This window comes from Eretmochelys imbricata, chromosome 11 (assembly GCF_965152235.1).
Source record: "Eretmochelys imbricata isolate rEreImb1 chromosome 11, rEreImb1.hap1, whole genome shotgun sequence".
NCBI lineage: Eukaryota > Metazoa > Chordata > Testudines > Cheloniidae > Eretmochelys > Eretmochelys imbricata.
The window spans coordinates 69,863,623-69,890,207 of NC_135582.1; the positions used below are offsets into that span (position 1 = coordinate 69,863,623).

Consider the following 26,585-nt stretch of genomic DNA (forward strand, 5'->3'; position numbering starts at 1 on the left):
CATATACATCCTTGGTGGATCCTAGTGGAAAAGCAAAGTTATGGTATATTGATCGCTTTTTCAGATAAAGTAGCTGCATCCCCATCAGCAGTGAATTGGAGAGCAAGAGGTTCGAATTCTATGTTGGCCTCCTTCAACAGGTTAATACTCCGTTTGGTTTAGAGGCATAACACTGAAGTATTTCATTCTAGGGAACTTCAAAGCATTGTTTCCACTGTGTCAAGGTTAATTTGAGCCCTTTTCTGTTATAAGACATGTAGACATTTCTGAATCGTAAAGAAAGGGCCGATGTCTGGGGATTCCATAGCAGTCTGAAAATGCAAAGCCCTTCTTTAATGTTGTGGTCAGTCTTTTCTCTCTGGACATGCTAAGAGAAAGAGGAAACAATTTTGAGACTCCAAAGGTGTTTTGTTTCTTTGCTCCCTTTCTCTGTTGAGATTCCTTAGTCCCAAATTTCTTAGCTGCCGATTTTACCTCTTGAAAGAATGGGCTAAATTCAGTTCCCCATACTCACATAAGCAGTCCCATTGATTTAACAGGATTTCTCTGTGGTGGGGGTTGGATGGGTAAAATGAGCTGCCAAAGTGAGACTCTGACTCAGCAATGCAATTGCATTACTGGGTGCTGCTGCAAACCATCTGCAGAAAAAATTGGTCATGTTTAGGTGAAGTCACATTCCACCCATGTTAGAATTGCTTTTTATGGGCCAATGACTTTTCATTTTTCTCTGATGATGTAGAAGTGCCAGATGCCAGAAGGGCTGAGGGGCATTAACAGAGAACTAGAATACGTACATGACATTTAACATCACCTTTTAAAACAACTGGATTCAGAGGAAGAGTTGGGGTTTTTAACACTGAATTTTAATCCCAGTTCAACCGCCAGCTTGCTCTTTGACCATGGGCATTTAATTATTCTGTGCCTCAATTTCCCCTGACCAGTTTACCCATCTGCAATCTGGAGCTAACTGAGTTTAAATAATGCACATGGTATTGTGAGGATTCACTAATACTTGTAAATTGCTTTGAAAATGACAGCTAGCAATAAATATCGTGAGTATGAAACTCACATTGACTTTCCCCAAAACTTCAGAGAACACTGTAAATTCTACTGTATACAGTGAAGAAATGTAACCAAGGACTCCAGCAGATGGCAGCAAAACGGAGATTATGAAACACGTCTCTTGGCAACCGGGAGCCTGTTGTGAGTCAGACCAGAAAGAATCATATGAAGTTCAGCCAAAGCTGAGAGCTGAAGAGATAAGAATGTATGTCTTCTCTACGTTAGCCTTTTTTAGTTGGTACCCTAAGACGGCTGGACAGAAAGAAATCATGTATCATAAAAATATTTCTTCTGAAGTAGATCAGCGGCAGCCAGATTTACTCTCACTTTGCCACTAAGAAGTTAGAATAGCTAAGAAGAGATGGAATAGCCCTGTTTTTCTAAGATGCTTAAGTCAGTTGGGCTGATTTACCCCTTTTTGTTCCTATCGGGCCAGTCTAGAGAGGGGATTTTTGTTTTGTCTGTGCTTCAGTCATGGCTTTGCCACAAGCCTCGAGCTAGGGGCAGTGTGTAGTTGCTCTGCCCAGAGGGCAGAGTCATTCTCTGGGCCCTGGTTCCCCTCCAGGGAAGAAGCAATCTATGCCGGCTTTATACCTGGCCCCGCTCACTTCCTCAGATGCAAAGGCTCAGTGTACTGGGGAGGTGGATCCAAGGATAAACCCTCTCCCCATCCTTTGCTGCCCATTCCCCCTCCAGATGCATGGGAGGTGGAATAGCAGCCCCATGGGGGCTGCTCTTATTCCACACTGTTACCCTTGAAGTGGGTACCCAATGGAGGGGAGTAAGGCCCTACACCCCGGGCTCCCCTGACCTTTAATTCATTTAAAAATACAGAAGCTTGAAGTTATTTCTGCACACGGGGGTATAACTCAGGGGTAGAGCATTTTGGCTGCAGATCAAGAGGTCCCTGGTTCACATCTGGGTGCTTTTTCCAGTGGAGGGGAGGGATAGCTCAGTGGTTTGCGCATTAGCCTGCTAAACCCAGGGTTGTGAGTTCAATCCTTGAGGGGATCATTTAGGGATCTGGGGCAAAAATTGGGGATTTTGAGCAGGGGATTGGACTAGATGACCTCCTGAGGGCCCTGATATTTTATGATTGGAGTTTTATTCTCAGAAAGAGAAATAACCTCTGTGATGATCCAGGGTATGGAACGGCTTTCAGACAAGGAGACACTAACAAGACTAGGGCTGTTAAGCTCAGGGAAGAGACCACTAAGGGAGGGATATGATAGAGGGCCGTAAAATCATTAATCAAGTGGAAAGAGTGAATAGAGGAGTGTTATTTACCCCTTTCACACCATACAAAAAACAAGAGTTACCCAATGAAATTAATGGGCATCAGATGTGGAAGTACTTTTGCACCTAACACACAATTCACCTGTGGAACTCATTGCCATGAGATGTTGTTATGGCCAAAAGTATAAATGGGTTCAAAAAAGAACTAGATAAGGTCATGAAGGATAGGTCCATCAATGGTTATTAGCCACCATCGTCAGCCATGCAACCCCATGCTCAGGGCAACCCTAAATCTCTGACTGCCAGAAACCAGGAAGGGAAGACGTTGTGGATCACTACAAGTTTCCTGTTCTGTGCACTCCCGTGAAGCTTTGGTACCGGCCACTGTCAGAGACGGGAGACTGTGCTAGATGGACCATTGATCTGACCCAGTATGGCAGCTCTTACTTTCTTATATTAGTTAAGTGTGAATAAAATATAGGTATAAAATGGCTTCGCAAACAGACCTCTCACTGTTCTGCTCAGGTTCTGATCTTCTGGTATCTCAGGGCCACTGCTATTGCCAAATTGCAGGCGGGCGAATGCCATTTTGATACCAAATGAAATGTTTTTAAAGTCACTGAAGCGTGACTTAGAAAGTAACATTGCTACAGTACTTTACGGCTGAGATCTTCAACATCACCCAAGGGATTTGAACACCCACCGCACAGTAAACTGATTGGGAAATGAGCCCCTACACCCCTCAGGCAACTTTGAAAATCTCAGCTTCTTTCTCTAGCAACACATGTACTTCCATCCCCTGGAAAAAGCGCAGCGGGGCGGAGGGGGAACCCTACTTGGAATGTTCCGTGGTTTCTGAATGCTGAAGAAGTCCATTGTGGGATGAGCTGCTGATCAGTAGGGCCCGTCGGCTTAGGCTGAAGACACATGGATCCATGGCTAAAGGCTGGCCATCCCATCTAGCTGCATGCCTCCCAAAGGCCTCTGGGCTGCTTTGGACTGCCCTGGGCACCTGCCTGGCTTGCAGCAATTTGGTCCCTCACCCTGATGGGATTGGCTGTCTGCATAGAGCAAATTAATGCTTGTGGCATAATTTATGTTGGACTTTTCCTTGCCCATTGCACTCGTTTTGGGAGGGCTGAAGGTGCTGGGTAGGTGATTTCTCTCACTCCACTCAGGGCTGATTTGGCAAGGCCGGGTGCTTCTGCACCGCTCTTGCTCTGCTGTCCTTCGGCAGGGGTTTTCTCCTGGCCACATGCTGCGTGAGTGCTTCAAACTCTCGTCAGGGACCGCCGCTTGGTGCAGTTACTACAAACTGCAGCGTGTTGCTACTGCTAACCCTCTGCTGCGTGACAGAGGGGAGCATGTGGCTGTGAACAAGGCCAGGCAGGGCTTTCTGACTGTGCTTTGGAAAACAAGATCCCCGGGTTCCCCTTCCATGTAACACCAGGGGAGGGCAACAAATAAATCAAAGATCTACCTGGCTTTGAAAGAGCAACAGTTCCATTGCTGTCTCTCCCGCAGGCAATGGAGCCAGAAGTGAGAGGGAAGGGACATGGCTAGGGTAGGCATCCTACAGAAACCCTTGGTCCTGAGCCTATAGCTCTCTCCTGCTAACACTGGGATCACAACTGGCAGACATGCCACTCTGCCATTGTCTACCCCAGCCTGCCACCTCCACTGGGCTCGGTAACCCACAGCGGGCGTGTTTAATGCTTGCACTAGGTTGGTCACCTCCATTCCCTATTACTTAGCCCTCTTTGCTTTGGGAGCTCTGCATGTAGATTGATGCTTCCTGTCTCCCTCCCCAGGCCTCCCAAGGCTGAACAGAGCCCAGACGTGGCTGCACAATGAGAGAGGGAATCTAATGAGTCCATGCTTCTGGGTTGGCTGCCGTCTTGGCTGGCACACCAGGGATTGAATCGTGGCCCTCCAGAGCTAAAAGCGTGAGCTGCTACAACTTGAGCTAAAGCGTTAGAACTGCAGCTGCGGCTCGTATCCTCCGTGGATAGGGCACAGAAAGGGACTCGTAACACACACTTACTTATGTATTACAGTCCTCCGCCCCTTCACCCTCTGGAGAACTTGGGCCTAAATCTGCATTCTATCCATGAAATGAAACGTACCTCGCTTGCACATTAGCAATTATTGGCACAAGAGCACTGCGTGCATTTGTTTAATATAATACTCAGATCCAGTCCTGGATCTCAACAGAAGATTTGTACCCCTTGATCTGTGTTCTTTTGAGGCAAAGCATTACATGGATTGCTAACTGCATATGCTTAGTGAGCACAAAAAAATGCCCTTCAAGACCGAGGAGAGGCTTTATTCCCTTATTTGTATAACTATAGCTCAGTAGATAGGTTTCACGTTTTGCTAGCCGGGAGCTCTGAAGCAGTGTGTTCTGCCCAGGCACCTCCAGCCCCCACCATGCCCCCTGCACTGGGAGAACTAGCATAGAACTGGCTGCAAAGGCTCTGTGTCAGCTGAAAATTCCCCAGCGATGGGGGAATTGTGAGCTGCCCCTTTGGAGCAATGCAAAAGGGCCCTAGCACATTGCCTCCGTGAGTTAAAGCTTGTGATGTTTCCTGTCATTTATGCCATCTCAGCCCATGTAAGGAACCCCTGCTTTTAGATCATGGGCAGCAGATTGGGAACCTTCTGCCTTGTTGCCATATCTCCCGTTTGCTGGCTTTAAACATTGCATTGCTACTTCTCCCATCCACGGTTTACTTTGGCGCCATTATGATTCTATTCCCCTCCCTCTGCAGCTTCAGTCCCATTTTGAGGTCTCTTTGGCATACAGATTTCACAAATAAATCACTCACCAGAGGCTTTCTGGCTGGCCAATTCCCTGATTCAATTCTACCCTTCTAAAACCTACTCTGCCCTCAGCTTAATTGTGTCAGGCACTTAACAAATAATGAATTAAATACAACACAGAAGAGCAAAAAGACTATTAAGGTCTTTTAGTTCATCTTGAGCTGCGTGATGTTCTTACATGCTGGCATGTTCTATTGCTAGTTCCTAAAACACTGTATAGCTGGATATTTGAATTTAAGGGGAATATTGAAGCAACATTGCAATTATTCCCCTTGGACACAAACACACACACTGGAATCAGATCCATACACACCCTACCCCTCAAAACCAGTCAGGCCAGATGAGACATGTGCAATGAATCAGGGTGATATGAAACAGCTGTAGTAAGTTTTTCCTGCCTTTCATGTTCAGATCTTTTAGACAGAACCATAGATCATCTGCTTTGCCCGTCTTTATTTTTAAATCTATGCTCTAGTGAAAAAACAAATAAAGAGTGATTTTAGAAAGTCAATTTTAAACATCCAGTGGAAATACAAAATGATGTACAATGTCAAACTTTACGCACACAAAAGGCAGAAAATAGCTGCTGGGAAAATATTTAAGGAAATCACTTTACTACGTTAGAGGTAAAAATGATTGCCTTTTGAAAGAGTTATTACTAACAGATGTATATTATTTGATGCAATAGAGTACATATGTTGTATTAAGGGGTCAGTACATACTATATACATACACCGTAGCCAGACATAGTATTTAGAAATTTGAGTTTTATGTGATTGACTCTTTCTACTCATACACTATTAGTAAAATTGTTCTCCAATCTTTGTATTAAATCTAAGCAGCGCAAGCAAATGTCCCGAAGTTCCAAGTTTACTAAAACCTTGTCATCCCAACAGGGATGATTTAGTTGGGGATTGGTCTTGCTTTGAGCAGGGGGTTGGACTAGATGACCTCCTGAAGTCCTTTCCAACCCTGATATTCTATGCTTCTATGATTCTATGATCTCAGTCACAACTCTCTCACATTTGCAAACTGGTGGCCCAATCCACATCAAGCTTTCACACACTGAGAAAAAAACTTTCTGTGAAAATCTAAGGAAATTCCCAAGAAAAAAACTTTGTTAAGACAGTAGTAAGTCTGTAAATAAATATCTACTCCTTCCAAACAATATTATTCAAACGCTGTCATAACAACATAACAAAACAAAACATTTGAAAGCAAAGCTATTCAGAGGTGTGGTTGCCTGAAAGTCAGGAATTTAGAAAGGTGTAATGCAAGAAGCCCATTTGCCATAATGTCTGGAAGGGCTTAATCATGAGGCCTACTCAGGGCAGTAAGGGACATATGGCATCCCTTATTTCCCTGCACTTACTACGTGCACCACAGGTTACAACACAGTGCAGAGAATAGCCACTAGGGAGTTGCTACCCCTCCTCTTCCTGTGCTGCTGGGTTGGAAGTGGGCGAGAAGGGGTGGGGAATGGATGGATTCTTGGCTCTCCCCTCCCCACCTTCAACACATTGGTCTGCATAGCTGAACTGACGTGCAAGGGGAAGTGAGCTGTGGTTGGGACAAGGCTGGTGCAGCTTAATTCTCCCGTGCAGCAAGGGGGAAGCAGTCGGTCTTTGTTTGGTTCCTACCCTGCTCTTGAGGCAGTATGGGCCCTTTCTAAGGGCAGACTGTAGGTTTCCAATACCCTTAACTCTGCTCCTTCTCTTACCGACAGAACAGTTTCATTTCAGTCCCCCTCTTGTGCTGGGGATTTATACAGTGCTCATGAGCATATCTTCCTGGATGTCTGTCTGTGTGGCCCCATTAATCTTCTAAACCATCAGGTTATCCAGGTCCTCCCTCTCTTGTCTCCAAGCTTTATGACATTCAGTGGCCCCTGACTGATCCTGTCTCCCATCTTTCCTAATGCAAATCTTGCTGCAAGCCCTTCCTTAGCAGTTCTGAGCATGCCCACGGAAGGGACATAGGAGGAAGGTTGAAGGAAAGGATGAGGTTGTTAGAGTGTGCTGATAGTAGCAATACACATGCATCGACAGCCTCAACAATGTCATCTGCTGATTCCTGTGGCCTTCCTCCACCCATCCCTCCTTACATCTCAGCTAGTGTCTATCCCTTTTCCTTGCATGGCTTGTCTAAACTTAGGCCCCTAGCCTGCAAGCAGCTCTGCACCCAGGGACATGCATGTGTGCGTGGCCCTGTTAACTGCAGTAAGGCTCTGCGGGGGCGCAGCAATCTACTCATTGCGCAAGCAGCTACAGGATCAGGGTTTTAGATGGGAAGCTCTTTGGGGCAGGTTTTGTCGATTCGATCAGTGTTTGTTCAGTGACCAGCACAAATGGGGGCCCTGATTCCTAACTGGGGCCTTTACAAAATTATAATCTGGAGTAACACAGTGGTGAATCAGACCCTTTGGCCTCAGCTGTAGAAATCAATAATTAAATCAGAGGACTATAAATTAGCTTCTTAGGTTCCCCCCAAACTAGCAGAGGCTGCCTACACATCTACACACAGATGCTGTATCTCTAAGGAGCATAGCAGTTTCAGTAACTGAGCCAGATAACACATTGCATCAAGGTATGAAATATTATTATTGCTTGTACATCACCACCGAACAGTGACCACCATTGAAAATCAGCCCACTTTAATTTAGGTCCTTAAATATAGTGCCAGATCCTCAAAGGTATTTAAGTGCCTAATTCCCATTGGGAGTTAGGCACCGAAATGCCTTTGGAGGTCTGGGCCTTTGGTACCTAATTCCAGGCATCCAAATTTGAAAAGTCTCTGCACTTCATTTTAAAAATTAAGCCCACTCCTACTCCCACTGAAGAATTGAATGATCAGCTATTAACTTCAGTGGAAGCAGGCTTGGGCCCAGGCTGGTCACCCAGGCTCACTTACAGCAGAAGGCATAGCAAGACAGAATCATAGAATCATAGAATATCAGGGTTGGAAGGGACATCAGGAGGTCATCTAGTCCAACACCCTGCTCAAAGCAGGACCAATCCCCAATTAAATCATCCCAGCCAGGGCTTTGTCAAGCCTGACCTTAAAAACTTCTAAGGAAGGAGATTCTACCACCTCCCTAGGTAACGCATTCCAGTGTTTCACCACCCTCCTAGTGAAAAAGTTTTTCCTAATATCCAACCTAAACCTCCCCCACTGCAACTTGAGACCATTACTCCTTGTCCTGTCCTCTTCTACCACTGAGAATAGTCTAGAACCATCCTCTCTGGAACCACCTCTCAGGTAGTTGAAAGCAGCTATCAAATCCCCCCTCATTCTTCTCTTCTGCAGACTAAACAATCCCAGTTCCCTCAGCCTCTCCTCATAAGTCATGTGTTCCAGACCCCTAATCATTTTTGTTGCCCTTCGCTGGACTCTCTCCAATTTATCCACATCCTTCTTGTAGTGTGGGGCCCAAAACTGGACACAGTACTCCAGATGAGGCCTCACCAATGTCGAATAGAGGGGAACGATCACGTCCCTCGATCTTCTGGCTATGCCCCTACTTATACATCCCCAAATGCCATTGGCCTTCTTGGCAACAAGGGCACACTGTTGACTCATATCCAGCTTCTCGTCCACTGTCACCTCTAGGTCCTTTTCCGCAGAACTGCTGCCTAGCCATTCGGTCCCTAGTCTGTAGCGGTGCATTGGGTTCTTCCGTCCTAAGTGCAGGACCCTGCACTTATCCTTATTGAACCTCATCAGATTTCTTTTGGCCCAATCCTCCAATTTGTCTAGGTCCGTCTGTATCCTATCCCTGCCCTCCAGCGTATCTACCACTTCTCCTAGTTTAGTATCATCCGCAAATTTGCTGAGAGTGCAATCCACACCATCCTCCAGATCATTTATGAAGATATTGAACAAAACCGGCCCCAGGACCGACCCTTGGGGCACTCCACTTGATACCGGCTGCAAACTAGACATGGAGCCATTGATCACTACCCGTTGAGCCCGACAATCTAGCCAACTTTCTACCCACCTTATAGTCCATTCATCCAGCCCATACTTCTTTAACTTGCTGACAAGAATACTGTGGGAGACCGTGTCAAAAGCTTTGCTAAAGTCAAGAAACAATACATCCACTGCTTTCCCTTCATCCACAGAACCAGTAATCTCATCATAGAAGGCGATTAGATTAGTCAGGCATGACCTTCCCTTGGTGAATCCATGCTGACTGTTCCTGATCACTTTCCTCTCGTGTAAGTGCTTCAGGATTGATTCCTTGAGGACCTGCTCCATGATTTTTCCGGGGACTGAGGTGAGGCTGACTGGCCTGTAGTTCCCAGGATCCTCCTTCTTCCCTTTTTTAAAGATTGGCACTACATTAGCCTTTTTCCAGTCATCCGGGACTTCCCCCGTTCGCCATGAGTTTTCAAAGATAATGGCCAATGGCTCTGCAATCACAGCCGCCAATTCCTTTAGCACTCTCGGATGCAACGCGTCCGGCCCCATGGACTTGTGCACGTCCAGCTTTTCTAAATAGTCCCGAACCACCTCTTTCTCCACAGAGGGCTGGCCGCCTACTCCCCATGCTGTGATGTCCAGCGCAGCAGTCTGGGAGCTGACCTTGTTCGTGAAGACAGAGGCAAAAAAAGCATTGAGTACATTAGCTTTTTCCACATCCTCTGTCACTAGGTTGCCTCCCTCCTTCAGTAAGGGGCCCACACTTTCCTTGGCTTTCTTCTTGTTGCCAACATACCTGAAGAAACCCTTCTTGTTACTCTTAACATCTCTTGCTAGCTGCAGCTCCAGGTGTGATTTGGCCCTCCTGATTTCATTCCTACATGCCCGAGCAATATTTTTATACTCTTCCCTGGTCATTTGTCCAATCTTCCACTTCTTGTAAGCTTCTTTTTTGTGTTTAAAACCAGAAAGGATTTCACTGTTAAGCCAAGCTGGTCGCCTGCCATATTTACTATTCTTTCTACACATCGGGATGGTTTGTCCCTGTAACCTCAATAGGGATTCCTTGAAATACAGCCAACTCTCCTGGACTCCTTTCCCCTTCATGTTATTCCCCCAGGGGATCCTACCCATCAGTTCCCTGAGGGAGTCGAAGTCTGCTTTCCTGAAGTCCAGGGTCCGTATTCTGCTGCTTACCTTTCTTTCCTGTGTCAGGATCCTGAACTCGACCATCTCATGGTCACTGCCTCCCAGATTCCTATCCACTTTTGCTTCCCCCACTAATTCTTCCTGGTTTGTGAGCAGCAGGTCAAGAAAAGCTCCCCCCCAGTTGGCTCCTCTAGCACTTGCACCAGGAAATTGTCCCCTACACTTTCCAAAAACTTCCAGGATTGTCTATGCACCGCTGTAGTGCTCTCCCAGCAGATATCAGGAAGATTAAAGTCGCCCATGAGAACCAGGGTGTGTGATCTAGTAGCTAGTAGAATCATGCATTACCTTTCCAGCAGCCTTCCTCATTGCTTCCCTTCCAGGAGTGATTCCAAGCTGGCAGGAAACTTCATTCTCTCTGACCTCCCCCTTACCTCCTGACTACTCTGTGCAGCTGCTTAACTTTCCCAATTACCAAGCCAGGGACTCTCTCTTGTGATCAGGATAGCAACATAACTGTTACCAGTAGGGTTGCCAGATGTCTGGTTTTTTATCCAAATGCCTGGTCTAAAAGGGGCCCTGACGGCTCCGGTCAGCACCGCTGAAAGTCCAGTTGGTGGCTCAGCGTGGCTAAGGCAGGCTCCCTGCCTGCTAGGGTGACCAGACATCCCGATATTATCGGGACTGTCCCGATTTTAACCCACTGGTCAGGACGCCCTTTGTCCCGATATCGGGGGCGGACCGCTCACTGTTACCGCCAAAGTCCCGGGGCCGGCGTGGTGGCGCTTCCTGGGGCAGCTCTCAGTGCCTGCCCGCCGGCAGGAGCCTGCAGTGTGGGTGGCCCCTAGGCACAGAGGCAGAGGGGGGTCTCCGCGTGCTGCACCCGCTCCCTCCTGCCCAATCAGAGCTGCGGGGGCGGGGCCTGCAGGCGCCGGCAGTGGGCAGAGAGCCCTCCGTGCCCCCCCTCCCCCCCGCACCGCACCCAACCCGACCCTAGGAGCCAGAGGGACCTGCCAGATCCTTTGTGGGAGCTGCCCAGGTAGGCACCGCCAGGACTCCCCACCTCGCCTCCCGGCAGGTCCCTCAGGCTCTTAGGGTCGGGGGTAGGGGGCTCTGCGGGCTGCTCCCACCTGCAAGCCGCGCTCCGCGGCTCCGGCAGCTCCCATTGGCGCTTTTCCCGGCCAATGGGAGCCACCGGAGCTTGCGCTTGTGGCGGGCGCAGCACGTGGAGAGTCTGGAGACCCCCCTCGCCGCTCTGCCCCTAGGAGCCAGAGACCTCCCAGCAGGGCTGGTGAGTGCAGCCAGGGAAGGGGGCAGGGTGTGATGGAGTGAGTGTCTGGGAGGTGTGTGTGGGGTGCTGGGCTGTGACGGTGTGGAGGGCGCTGGGCAGTGGGGGAGGTTTGTGTGTTTTGGGATGCTAGGCAGTGGGGGCCTGTTGGGGGGTGCTGGGCAGTGGGGGAGATCTGTGTGTGTCAGGGCACTGGGCAGTGGGGGCATTGTTTAGTTGTGGTGGTGGGGCTGTGGGGAAGGGCACTGGGAGGGAGGAGAAACCTGTGGGCCTGGCCCTGTGGCTTCTGCTGGGGGCTGGAGCTGGGGCCATGAGTCCTTGCCCCGTGGCTTGTGGTGCGGGCCGCAGCAGGGGTCGTACACCCCTCTTGCAGCTTCCTAGGGCTGTGCGCCCCTTCTCTTGGCTCTGGTCGGGGCTGTGCACCTGTGGCTCTCTTCCCCAACCACTTGCCCAAAGTGTCCTGATATTTCATTCTTGCGATCTGGTCACCCTACTGGCTGCCATGGCTCCTGGAAGCAGTGGTATGTTCCCCCCTCCGGCTCCTATGTGTAGGGGCAGCCACGGGGATCCACATGCTGCCCCTGCCCCAGTGCTTGCTCTGCAGCTCCCATTGGCCAGGAACTGAGGCCAATGGGAGCTGCAGGGGCGGCGCCTGCAGACAGGGCAGCGCACAGAGCCACCTGGCCATGCCTCCACGTAGGAGCCAGAGGGGGGACACGCTGCTGCTTCTGGGAGCTGCCTGAGGTAAGCGCTGCCCAGAGCCTGCACCCCTGAACTCCTCCTGTGCCCCAACCTCCTGCCCCAGCCCTGATCCCCCTCCTGCCCTTCAAACGCCTCGGTCCCAACCCAGAGCACCCTCCTGCACCCGAAACACCTCACCCCCAGCCCAGAGCCCTCCCCGCTCCCACACCCCAACCTGCTGCCTCAGCCTGGAGCCCCCTCCCATACTCTGAACCCCTCAGCTCCACCCCCCAGCCCAGAACCCCCTCCCACACCCCAATCCTCGAGCCAGCCCGGTCAAAATGAGTGAGTGAGTAAGGGTGGGGAGAGCAAGCGACAGAGGGAGGGAGGATGAAGTGAGCTGGGGGGGCGGGGCTCAGAGAAGGTGCGGGGCAGGGGTGGGCTCTCAGATGAGAGGCAGGCAGGGGTCAGGGCAAGGGTGTTCGGTTTTGTGCGAGTAGAAAGATGGCAACCCTAGTTACCAGCTCTCAGCTTTTCTCATGAAGGTTGGTGTTTTACTTAATATCCCTGCTCCTGGAGTCATGTTATTGTGTGAGACTCTCAGCTGCAATTTAAATATGTGTCTAGCCCTCATGGTCATGGAGAAAAGCTTGAGAATGTGACCTGACTGCATCCCAAAGGCTCCAAAACCTGAAGGCAAATAAAAAGACCCACAAATGTACTTTGTAAAATATCTCATGATTTTCAGGTCAGTCTCAGGATATTTTGGCTTCCAGCTCATGACTTTTAGATATGTGGGGCTGACAATCTGGAGTATATAGAGTGAGAAGGATAATGTTTGCCTATATTGCAGGAGAGTTGCAAGGAAAATTAAGGTTTTGAAAGCCCTTTGAGATCCACAGAGGAAGACTGAGTAAGAGGGAGGATGGTCTTGTGGTTAAGTCCCTGGAGTGGACCACAGCCCATCTGGGTGAACTAGGGCAAGTTACTTGGTTGAGATTTTCCAGGCCACCTGGAGATTTGGATGAAAATGAACGGGAATTAGGTACTGAAATTGCTGAGGCAGTGCTGACAATCCCACCTTTAGGTTCTTTGTGCCTCAATTCCCCATCTGCATAATGGGAATAATAACATCTAGCTCTTACATGGACCTTTTCATCAGTAGATCTCAACACACTTTACAAAGGAGGTCAGCACTATTATCCCCATTTTAAAGATGGGGAAACTGAGGCACAGATCAGTGAAGTGACAGAGCTGGGACTAGAACCCAGTCTCCTGAGCTCCATTATACAATGCTGCCTCTCATCCCAACCCAACCTAACCCTAACCCTATCCTCACCAGGGTATCATGAGGATAAATAAATTAAAGAGTGTGAGGCACTCAGAGACAATGGTAAATAAGGGATATATATATATATATATGTCTTGTCTATTTGGACGTAAACACTTTGGAACAGGGACCAGCTCTGTGTATATGAACAGAGCCTGGAATCATGGATGGCTAGGGTCTCTATGAATAACAACAGGAGGGCTTTATAAATGCAACATGCCAGGGCTGAGGATAAGTTGCAGACACCTTTACTTTGTTATTTTCACTTATGCATGTGGAGGAGAAAGTGACATTGTAGTAAAGTATCATTGATACTTAATTATTTGGTCTTTATTAACAGTACATGGCGTGTACAGGTGTTTGAGATTCTTTTAGATCTTTTAACACTATACACGATTTTTTTCTTTCTAGACTGGGACTAGAATGTGCAACCTAAACATACTAAAAAGTGTTTCCTTCATATCAAAGGACCTCTTACAAATATTTGTTTGTACTGGTATGCTGTATTTCAGAGCCTGTAAACAATTTAGGAAAATGACTTACAGCTGTTTAATATTAAAACAGAAAACCAAAATTGTTTGGATGGGTCCTTTCATATTAGCTGGAAAAAGATTATTTCAGTTTGTGAATATTCTTTCCTATTTCCCTACAGACCATCTGTAGTAGACTGTGGCATGTTTGATAAGATGAAATACAGGTGACCTGCAATAATAATATAATACACCTTTCAGAAAAATATTCATCTTCTTATCAAATGAAAGATGTTATTCACATTTGGGTGAATAAGGACAGCAAAATTCTGAAGCCACTTTTTGGCTTATGCATTTTATTTCAGATATTTGATTAATGACAGGCTTCATTTTAATCCCAATTGATGAAACTAATGTTAATAAACAATCATAGCATGAAATATCCACTTGTCCAGTAATTCTAGAATCCCATTTTTCCCACAAGGGAATTTTTCCAGTAAGATTTAATGGGAGATCAGTGATAACTGTTCTTCTCATTTATTTTTGCAAATCTAGGTCCTACAAACACTTGTGTATTTGGGTCACTTCACACAGGTGAATAAACCCATTGAATTCAATGGCTCGGACTATTCACATGTGTAAGCGTTTGCAAGGTCAGTTTGCCAGTTACTTCAGTGGGGTCAGGATTTCATCCCTTTTTGCAGTTTGGAAAGGATTATGCAGTAGGCCTTCTGAGAGAGCAATCTGTGGCAAGGTCCTTCAGAGAAAGGAGAAGTCAGTTGGCTCAGTGACCAGATGTTCAAATAGATAACAGCTTTGTATGAAGCAGCACTGAGTTCTCCAATGATTAGCATATAATTGTCACATGATCTTCCAGCATGAACTGCTGTCTTACGGTTGACAGACTGATTGAATGTAAAATATATCGGGCCAGATCCTCAGTTGGTGTAAATCAGTGTGGTTCCAGTAAAGCTAATGGTACAATATTTGATTTATTACCAGCTGAGGATCTGGGCCCAGATTCTCCAATGTATTTAGGCACCTAACTCCCATGGGAATTCCCAAAGATTCCATTACTTTGTTAGGTTTCAGAGTAGCAGCCGTGTTAGTCTGTACTCGCAAAAAGAAAAGGAGGACTTGTGGCACCTTAGAGACTAACCAATTTATTTGAGCATAAGCTTTCGTGAGATGCATCCGATGAAGTGAGCTGTAACTCACGAAAGCTTATGCTCAAATAAATTGGTTAGTCTCTAAGACATTACTTTGTTGAGGCCCTAGAATGATGATGATTTATTATTTGTGTTGGACTTGCTCCCAGAGGCCATGACAACATGTTTCTTTTTAAAATGTTATTTCTCCCTTGTTTCCTGTTTATATAAATAAAGGTCCAGGTTGCCCCTTCCACAGAGGAACATACAGGAGAGGGCCAGAGTTTGAAGGCATCCCCTGGAGTTTTCCTCTCTCTCTAATGGTAGGAATTTGGGGGTAGATCCAGAGTGGCCAGGGCACAAGACTGCCCAACCCCATAGATCTATGGGGAAGGGCATTTCCCACATAGGCAGGTAATCAGCGGCATGGATGGGAGCCACTTTGCATGGCTGAGCTGGACCACCTTGCCCTCCATCACCTGAGCAGGCCTTTGCTGGTGCTTAGAAAGAGTGGGCTTGATGGGCCACTGGGTTTCTCCAGCTTCCTGCTAGCATAACTGCACTGGAATCGCATCACTGGGGCATAAGACTGGCGTAATGCAGTGGGGAATCAGGTCCCCAGATAAATCAGTTATGGAAACAACCCTGCGGGGGCTGTTGACAAACAGTGACAGAGAGGAGTCCTCAGACGTTAAAGCCGCAACCGTTGCTAACTTCCCTCAGGATTTCTGGGCAGCAGTCTGGCAGCAGAGAGTGGCTGCCCCTGTGCTCCATCCCCTCCTGCCTCCTTCCCGCCACTTTTCAGAGGGAAGAGTGCCCCTGAAACACCTCTGGAAGGGATTTCTCAAGGCTGTTAGGGAGAGGTGAGATGACAATGGCCTGGAGGGTACCCCTCCTTCCCTTCCTCGCAGCTTGGGAGAGTTTTGGCTGGAGAGAGCACTCGCTCTGATTGGAATGGAACCTTGGCTTGTCAATTAAAAATGGTAATAATGCCCTATGCTGCTACTTTGGTTGCCTTTAAAAAGCCAACATGCCTTACACGTGGATTGGGAAATAATTGCAATGTCTCGGATATTGCTTTGGGTTAGCTGTTGGCACACGTTGACTTTTTAAGGGCAAGCACTCAGGGTAACGATTGTTCACTAACAAGGAAATACGATGCTGCCTTTGATTTTTCTGATTCAGTGGCTTTAATGCTTTGAAGCAAAGAAGTGCAGCTAGAAAGAGTGGCAGGGTAACCCAGCCATTCATACAATCTGGGAGAGTAAACACTGTGAATTCTTTTGCCCGAATAGGAAGAAAAATGCGTGTCTTGTGAGCTTTCAGTAATTCATCACAAAGCAAGTGAACGTTTCTTATATCTCTAGCAGTTCTGTGAAATACATAGGGCCAGAATCTCAGCTGGTGCAAATCAACTGTGTTCCATGGAAGTCAATGGAGCTACACCAATTTACACAGCTGAGGTTCTGGCTCAGCATACCTCGTCAAGTTTCAGTTGAAACCCAGTGGGATAATCCTGAAAAGAGCATGTGTGAAATTGTCCCACTGTGTGCAATTAACATCTCAGGTGCCCCTTTATTTGTGCATTTCAGATGATCGAGGATGCATGGATTTATTTCCAGCTGTTTTTTTTTGTCAGCTGTCTGACTTCCAAGTCTTTATTACAAAACCTTGTTATTCTTTTCATTAATGGTCTTGGAGTCCTTTGTATCACTTAGGAGGCCCTGAGTTAATTGAGCTGGCAAGAACAGCAGAAAACAGTAAATGTAATTTTTAAAACTGACTTGATTTAATCATTTGACTTATTTGAATCTCTTCTGGCTCATTTGATTGCCTCATGTCCTTTTGGGGAAAGAGAAATATTAAATCACTACATTTTATACTTGGATGATATTTATCAGCTAAGAAGTATTCGTGGGGTATGCTATTTAAGATTGGAAGCAAGTCTTAAATCATAAACTCACCACCAGTATGGCAGCATATCTGCTGTCACACTAAGGGCTATATTCTTTCAGCTGATTTGCCATGTGGATGCCAGATAAAAAGCTTACATAAAGTATTATCTTGGCTACAACATGTAAAGTTATTCTTGGGACCCTTCCATGTTCCTACTACAGGATCATCCCTGAACAGGTTATTCCACAGAGGGGATGGGAAACTTGCAGGATTCCTGTAGTTATTCTGCAGGTCAGAAGAATTAATAGACGTGAACTTGGAATGAGGTTTCCATTCCTGCCTTTGGTGTCCCTGAAAGGGTGAAGTGAGGAGAAGTGCTATCCCGGGCTGATTGTCATTCTGGCAGGGGCTAAAAATCAGAAAGGAACTAGCAATAGAAAGAAATGTTGATCAGTGCACGATGCTCCTGACTGGGTGGCTTCCAATGGCCAGCTGTAATCCTAACATTTTTTTAAATGGGGGAACTACAGTTAACTATCATAGAATCATAGAATCATAGAATATCAGGGTTGGAAGGGACCCCTGAAGGTCATCTAGTCCAACCCCCTGCTCGAAGCAGGACCAATTCCCAGTTAAATCATCCCAGCCAGGGCTTTGTCAAGCCTGACCTTAAAAACTTCCAAGGAAGGAGATTCCACCACCTCCCTAGGCAACGCATTCCAGTGTTTCACCACCCTCTTAGTGAAAAAGTTTTTCCTAATATCCAATCTAAACCTCCCCCACTGCAACTTGAGGCCATTACTCCTCGTTCTGTCATCTGCTACCATTGAGAACAGTCTAGAGCCATCCTCTTTGGAACCCCCTTTCAGGTAGTTGAAAGCAGCTATCAAATCCCCCCTCATTCTTCTCTTCTGCAGGCTAAACAATCCCAGCTCCCTCAGCCTCTCCTCATAAGTCATGTGTTCTAGACCCCTAATCATTTTTGTTGCCCTTCGCTGGACTCTCTCCAATTTATCCACATCCTTCTTGTAGTGTGGGGCCCAAAACTGGACACAGTACTCCAGATGAGGCCTCACCAATGTCGAATAGAGGGGGACGATCACGTCCCTCGATCTGCTCGCTATGCCCCTACGTATACATCCCAAAATGCCATTGGCCTTCTTGGCAACAAGGGCACACTGCTGACTCATATCCAGCTTCTCGTCCACTGTCACCCCTAGGTCCTATTCCGCAGAACTGCTGCCTAGCCATTCGGTCCCTAGTCTGTAGCGGTGCATTGGATTCTTCCGTCCTAAGTGCAGGACCCTGCACTACTATGTGAAGCACAGGTAAAGAGTGGATCATCCAAGTCTTGACAGAGGTCTAACCATACAAACTCCTGAGCCACAGAGACTGTGGCTTAGATCCTGGCCCATGCTAAGGTCACTGAATTGCCAGAGTGGCCCAAAAGGACCTTAAAACCTCCTTATACAGGGACCTGGGATTCCCCCCAGCCCCCATGCTTGTCGTTCCCGAATATCTTTTTCCCTTGTGCTGTAAAATAACCAGGCTGGGTGTAATCACAGACGTTGTCCCTGGGCAGGTTTTAGTAACAGGCAGCCACATAATGTCTAATGTCGCATGGCACATTGCATCTAGTGGGAGGGGGAAAAAGGGGGCCCGGGTGGAACCACCCCTTCCCTGCTTTGGGCCTACCAGACCAGAGCTGTGCATGTTAAAGAAGCATGAAGACCTATGTGGCTTTCTCTATGGGCTGTGGGAAGAAAGAAATTGCCAGGAGGAGCCAGCCCCAGAGGCCATAGGCACTGAAACCATCAGGAGTAGGCAGCAGGGTTTGACATCGTCAAAGTGTTCGCTATGGTTTTGACTGGACAGTCTCTTCCCTCTGCTGATTGGCTGCTTGCTCCAGCCCATCCTGCCCTCTTCCCTCACAGTCTCTTCCCCTCGGCCTCATTCCACCTGCCTGCCACACTCCCCTCCGTCTTCTCCCTCGCCCTCCCTTTGCCCTTCTGCTCTACTAAGCTGCTCCCAGCATGGCTCCCCCGGGGATGCTGCACTTGCTGCAGGTGTGAGCCCTGGGTTGGGCATCCTCCAGCGCCCCCTGCTGACAGTCGCTCCGGTCCCATGGTGGGTCCGTCTTGTCTCGCAGTTGACCCTCCAGCCAGGTCACATTTTAGACACACCCCTTCAGGGATAACAAAAGTCCAACTAAAAGGCCCAACAGAAAAGATCCATTTGCCCCCTTTGGGGCTATTCCTCCACCCGCCCTTGAGGCTCAGTCTTCAGCCCCACTCTGGACTCAATACTTCTTATCTTAGGCTTGTAGACCCTGTCTTTGGGGCTGGTAGGGGAACCCAGGCCCACCCTCTGCTTTGGGGTCCAGCCCAAGGACCCTGTATTAAGCAACTCTTGCAGACATGCTGTTTATCTGGGCCACTTCCAATGTCCAAGCCCTTTGTGCTGCTTCCCTCTAGCCTGTACTTACTACAGCCTCTCTTCTGGTTCCCAGGCCTCTGGCTTCTCCCTGGGTTCTCCCAGCTCCTCCTTTCGCTGCAGCAACACTGACCCCTCAGGATTCCCTCCACGCCTTGCCCCCTCTCCAGGGCCCACCACAGGGAATAATTTCAGCCCTGTGGCCTTCTTCAGACTGCCTTCCCCAAGCCCTGTCCAGAGAGCAGCAACTGCCCACCTCCTCTCTCCTAAATTTCTCTGTCCTGGGTCCCTAACGGCGCTGGGTGTTCTTCACAAAAGGAGGAAGTGAAAGCTACAGGGATGGTCCAGGAGAGGGACCCAGGACAGAGAAACCTAGGAGAGAGGAGGTGGGCAGTTGCTGCTCTCTGGACAGGGCTTGGGGAAGGCAGTCTGAAGAAGGCCACAGGGCTGAAATTATACCAGTCAAACCTGACATGTCCTCCAGGAGCAGCCAGGTGGGCTAATTGAACTCTCCCTCCTGGTAACCCATTGTTCACCCCATCACACCCACCCAAAACATGTTAAAAGAAGCTGGTGCTAACATACTATTGGCCTATCATCACTCTGGTCACTCTGCTTAGGTGCTCTAGCCCTTCCCCTACCCATTGCTGTCTTGGCTATTTAGATTGCAGGGTCTTTGGGGCAGGGATTGTTTCCTGATTTACCTTTGTACAGTGCCTGGCGCAACGGACCCTCGGCTTGGTTGGTCACTAATTACTACTGTAATAAGTAATGCATAATAACAACAAAGGCACAGCCATTTTCCTCTTGGACTTGGAAGCATCTTGGCCTAGATATGGCCAGGACATAATATAGTTTGCTTTGGGCCTTTTTGAATTGTTTTATGCTTCAGTTATGCTGAACTCTCTTTTATAAAGGATGTTCCTGGACCTAATTATTATTATTATTTCTTATTTGTGTTGCAGCAGTACTTAGGAGCCCTGATCATGGCAAGGTGCTGTATGTACACACCCAACAAAAAGGCATCTCCTGCCCCGGGGAGCTCACAATCTTCTATTGGTGACAGGCATATGTCACCAGTTGTAGAAAAGAAAGAGTGAGACGCCACAGTGAGATGCCCAGCTGGCATTTACTGGCATAGCTCTGTTGACATCAGTGGAGCATGCTGCTTTGCATCAGCTGAGGATCTGGCCATTGCTGCCAAGTTTTATGGAAATGTTTTCTGCTCCAGCTGGTTTCCTATGACAGTACATCCATCTATGGGAGCCAGGAGGGTACCTGTGTCTCTCTGCTTTTTCCTTTTCATTTAGGGCTAGATTGTGGGTTAGGCGGTACGTCTGGCAGGGTTGCTAGGATGAATAAGAAACTCCTTTATGCCCCTATGTTGGCTACTCCGGCTTTCGGTCCAGGTGCACAGAAGTGAGCTGGAAGGGAGAGGTGGGGCATGGATGGAGTCACACCAAGCTCTGCTTCCTCAGTGCACTGGCCTGCATTGCTAAACCAGTGCCTGGGGAAGGAGAGCAGGAATTTGTTGCTGTATAGGCCATGAATAAGTTACTATTCCATGGAGCATGGAGGACAAAAGTGGGGGACTGTGTGTTTCCTGTAACAGCAGCAATGCACCATCCCTTCTTACGGGCTGGGGCCTGGAGGCATGATCTAGCCCTTATGTATGAATGTGCTCTGATCATTGCTCCGCCAAACTTCAACTCTGCAGCCTTGTCGGTTTCCCACTATTTGTGGTATCTTCTGCTCATGTGAAAATGTTTTCCTTACCAGATTGCCATTTCCCATTTAGTGAATGCTGATTGTTTCTCTTTTGAAATTCACACACCTGGTTTTTGCCTGTCAATACCCACTTCCATCTTTTAAATGACTTATCATGCCAAAGCACATCATAATTTGTGCATCAGCAACGCTGGCAGAACACATCCAAGTACTGTTTTACTTACGTGATGCTACAAAACCCCCAGAAAACACTGGGAAATGGGACAGAACAAATGCCATCGAGAGCTGAGCGTAACCTGTTACGGGACAAATCTTCTTCCCAGCTACCCAAGTGGAATCCTACTGAAGGCAGTGGGCCAAATTCAGCCCTGGCATAACCAAGCACAGCTCCCATTGAAATCAGAGGGCATTACGTGTTCTGATGCCAGTGCTGTATTTGGTCCAACTACATTTCACCATAACTGAGAAGAGAATTTGTTCTGGTTACGTTATCTTTTCATCCACAGACCTCTAGCAGGAGCCAGCGTGAGTTCTCAGTAAAACATTAATAACAGGAGAGGGGTTTATGGTATTTAGTAATGGGGGTGGGGGGGCTATAAAATCCTTAATCCATTGACATGGGGGTGGGGGAGTTGCACCGGGGAGAGCATGGGTCTGAGGCCATACATATGGCCCTAACGCTGTATCGTAAGCAGTGGTGAGTTCTGGTGTGAGAATGCAGTTTACACTGATCATCTCTCTCTTCCTGTTTAGGTCACACATTTGGTGCTGTGAAAAACACAACAAAAAATGAGGAGACATCGGCATTTGCCGCTAGCGGCAGTCTTTTGCCTCATGCTCTCAGGCTGTTGTATGGTTGATGCTCAGCAACAGGGAGGTAAGGCTCCGGCATCTTTAGAGGGTTTATGATTTTCAAAACGGGGATGATATTTCCTGTTGTGTTTGTGGACAGTTTTAAAATGTGCATTTTGAAAATATATTGTGACCTATCAATGTTTTTGACTGAGAGTTAGTCCGAGCATAGTAGATGCTTATCAGTTCCTCACAAGTCAGTCAGCCTGAATGCCAAGTCATAGACATGCTGGAGAGGGCTCTCAAGTTATCCTAAGCATGTAAAGAGCAAATGGTGTCAGTCTGATGTTGCTTTGTGTTGCGAGTGGAGCATTTACATCTACTGGATTGCCACTCTATGTATTGTCTATGCTTCTTGGCAAACGTACTTTGCATTCCTTATAGCAGGGGTGGGCAAACTTTTTGGCCCGCGGGCCACATCTGGGTGGGGAAACTGCATGCAGGGCCGGGGTTGGGGTATGTGAGAGGGTGCGGTGAGCAGGAAGGGGCTCAGGGCAAGGGGTTGGAGCAGAGGAGGGGTGCGGGATGTATGAGGGGGCTCAGGGAAGGGGGTTGGGGTGCAGGAGGGGTTCAGGCTCCGGCCTGGCACTGGTTACCTGGAGCTGCTCCGGGGTGGAAGCAGTGCTTACCGGGGCCAGGGCACACTCTGTGCCTGCCTGCCCTGGCCCTGGCCCCACACCACTCTGGGAAGCGGCCGGCACCATGTCCCTATGGCCCCTGGGGGGGGAGGCAGAGGGCTCCGTGCACTGCTCTTGTCTGTGGGTACCTCCCCCAAAGCTCCCACTGGCCGCGGTTCCCCGTTCCCAGCCCATGGGAGCTCCGGGGGAGGTACCCATAGGCAAAAGCAGCACACGGAGCCCTCTGCCCCCGCCCCTCCCCTAAGGGCTGCAGGGACATGGTGCTGGCTGCTTCCTGGAGCGGCGTGGGACCCGTGGCGCCATGGGGTGGCAATCCCGCAGGCCAGATCCAAAGCCCTGAGGGGCCGGATCCGGCCCGTGGGCCATAGTTTGCCCACCCCTGCCTTATATGACCAAAAGCATGGGAAGAAAAATGGAATGTTGCAATGAAAAGAACACCAACTTCCAGCTGTTGTCACTGATGACCACTGTCTGCATTACCATGCAGAAAGCTTCTTTAGTTTTCTGAAGAGATCTAATAGTATCTTTTGGGTTGTAACTAGTTTAATAGGAGTTCACTGGGAGTAGAAAACACTGGGAACCCAGTATACAGAGGCCAATTCTGCACCTTAGTCCTAATTGACACTAGCAGGAATCTCCTTGTCCAAGCAAAGGTTACATTGTTTGGGTCATAGAGCATAAATTGCTTGCAAGCAATACTCATGTATATTAACATTACTTAATAACTAAGCCTGCATTTTGACTAGCAGAAAAGATTTCCTGGTGCTAAAAAACCATGCTCCAGGAATTATTTAGTGGAACTTTGATCCTTTAATAACAAAAGGCTAAAAGGTGGCTTTAGGCCTGGATCCTGCAAAGCAGTGAAGCATGTGTGTGACTTTAAGCTCATGAGTAGTTCCGTTGACCGCAATGGCCCAGATCATCAAAGGTGGTTAGGTGCCTATGTGAGTTAGGCACCTAAATACCTTGGAGGATCTGGGCCAATGAAACTAATCACATGCTTTTGCATCAGTGGACCAGGACCTTTCGCCACAGCCCACAGTAAGGGGACGGGAGGAGTCATGCCACTCCAGAGAGAGTGCATAGGGGAATTGTCCCAGAGATAAGTATGATGCTCCTGCAGTGCAGAAGGGGCAGCAATGCATGCTGCTTCCCATGCTAAATGTCATAATTTCTCACCCTGGTGCTCTGGGAGTGCCAGGTCTGGGACGAGCCACTGTGCAGGTGGAGTGGAGGATGGCGGTTTGCATCTTTCCCCCTCCTGGTGCCCCTGCACAGGGCGATTCACAGCCTAGCTTCAAATGATCCTTTTGTCTTGCTCCAGGTTATACGGGGAATAGGGGGCTTCATTTGATAATGCAAAATAGGCCAAGTCTGAGGAAGGGTTTGGGCATCATGGACTTATTCAGCTGACCTGTAGAAAATCCTAAACCAATCTGTTTTTTTAAAGATGTCAAAATCGTTGCTGCTGGTGATATAATATTTCTAGTGGATTCCTCTTGGAGCATTGGAAAGGAACGTTTCCAACTTGTTCGGGAGTTTCTGTATGATGTTGTAAAATCTTTAGCTGTGGGAGGAAATGATTTTCGTTTTGCCCTGGTCCAGTTCAGCGGAAACCCACACACAGAGTTCCAGTTAAATACGTATCACTCTAACCAAGATGTCCTGTCCCATATTTCGAACATGCCTTATCTGGGGGGAGGCACCAAGACTGGAAAAGGATTAGAATACCTAATCCAAAACCATCTCACTAAAGCTGCTGGAAGCAGAGCAAGTGATGGCGTCCCCCAGATTATTATAGTGTTAACGGACGGACGATCCCAGGATGATGTCGCTCTGCCATCATCTGTCCTTAAGTCTGCTGATGTAAACGTGTTTGCAATTGGAGTGCAGGATGCAATGGAAGGGGAATTAAAGGAAGTAGTGAGTGAACCCCGAGATACGCACCTTTTCAACCTAGAGAATATTACTGCTCTCCACGCCATAGTAGGAAACTTAGTGGCAAGTGTTTGTTCATCTCTGACTCCAGAAAGGGCTGGAGCAAAAGGAGTGATTAAAGACATCACAGGTAATGGCAAACTGCTGTGCTGAGACATTGCCGTACGGATCCTTGAGATAAGTATGGTAATTGCTGGTATTGCACTGTTTAAAGCCTTTGTAGGGGAGGACAGAGATGGATGTTCAAAGGTTTAAAAACAAAGGTTTCCAAGCAAATCGTAGAGTAAAAGCCTGTCACTGTTTGCAAAATACACTGTCCTCCCTGCCAGATTATTAAATCAAGCATTGTCTAGGTCTGTGAGTCAGCGATATGAAAAAAGCATCATGCTTCCTAATGCAGGCCCTGATCCTGTGATCCAATCCCCATGGGCACAAAGGTCAGCCTGCTTGCATGGAGCTGATTGCAGGACTCACTGGCAGCTTCATCTGTAGGAAAATTTTATTCCAGATGAATGGGCTTAATAATGCAAACAACTGCAGAAATCCCTCCGGTAGTCATTTTTGTGCATTCATTAACAGAACACAGGTTTAGGGATTTTTGTAAGAAATACAACTTAGTAGCAGCTTGACTTTAAGGATCTTTACATCTAGCCCCTAATATCCACCATTGGATATCTATGGATATAAATGCACTAAAAGAGGCACACACCCTATACGCTGCCCAGCTGGAAGATAGTCCCAGCATATTAGCTCCCAAGCTGCTACTGCAATGTGAAATAAAGGCCTGCAGCAGTAACGGCAGCCGTAGAAATATTGCCCCATAAGAGCCTGCTCCAAAACTCATTGAAGTCAGTGGGGAGACTGTCACTGTCTTCAGTGGGGCCGGGAACTAGTCCTACGGGCATCAAATATATCTAGATAATTCAGTTTGTGAAATACAATGGATCACACTAATCTTGTCTGATTCAAAGCCCATCGGCGCCAATGGGAGCCATTCCACCGACTTCAGGAGGGTTGGGATCTGGCCTGTAATGAAGTTGTTTGGGGATAATCTTCTCTCCTCAAAACTTCGCTATAAGCAGAATCTCACTATAGGAAATGAGGACCACTTTGGAAGATGATCGTCTCCTTGCACTGCAGGGAAGATCCTTGCACTTCCAGCAGGCACTGATCACTATAAGAAGCTTCAGGAAGGCCATGTTTGCAGTCTCAGGGTGCTACAGCTTTAAAAACTCTGACTATTCTTCCAGCTCCTCACTGGGAGCAGATGTGGCAAGAATGGCTCCTTCCTCCTGTTGGCTCCCTGCTTGGTAACAGTTGTGGCAAGACCAGGCTCCAGAAATTTCGACTTCCCATGCCCACTCTAGGATAGTGGCAGCTTTTCTTCTGTTCTGCTCAGACTGATCAAAGGAGGCGGGCAAGTTGGTAATCCCCTGTGCAGTGCTGCAGTAGAGAGCTAGAGCAGCAGGACCATCTTGTAAAAGAAGGGAATGTCACCTTGGACCCCCCTGACTTCTCCGGTGCTGCCCTGGATGCAAGTGAGGGCAGAACCAGGCCAATTAATGAGACAATTTTGCCTCTTTATGCAATTATGAAGTTGGAAAATGACTGTACATTCCACATAATAAGGCCGAGTGATCAAACCTTTGGTTTTATTCCTGAGACTCCATCTAAACATCAATAGCATTTGGGTAATGTAAGACAATAGCGATATACAAGATATAACATTAATCCACTCATTCCGTCTTGTCTAATTAACCTCTCATTTCAATCCCACCAGTTGCTATCCATCATTGCATGATACTTTGCACAAAAATGCGTGAGCACAGGCCTATTGTTTTGCTAAGAATTTGACGGGGCAAATAGACAGATCATTTGCAATCCATGGGAAAATTAAACTTTTTTCCATCAGTGAGCTAAGCTTTCTCAGTTATAGACAATGGATTTTTTTCAATATATGAAATAACTGTGATACCTGACGCTCTGATTGCA

The 26,585-nt window shown here is 47.8% G+C and overlaps 1 protein-coding gene across 1 annotated transcript in view; it reads left to right on the plus strand.

Annotated features, from left to right (window-relative positions):
- The first annotated feature begins 21,954 nt into the window (after window positions 1-21,954).
- Window positions 21,955-26,585, plus strand: part of COL6A3 (collagen type VI alpha 3 chain) — an 87,480-nt gene continuing 82,849 nt past the window's right edge. Inside the window, exons 1-2 of the mRNA XM_077829481.1 lie at window positions 21,955-22,042; window positions 24,106-24,723. Of these exons, the coding sequence (XP_077685607.1) occupies window positions 21,955-22,042; window positions 24,106-24,723 (706 nt within the window). The remainder of the gene's footprint in view (window positions 22,043-24,105; window positions 24,724-26,585) is intronic.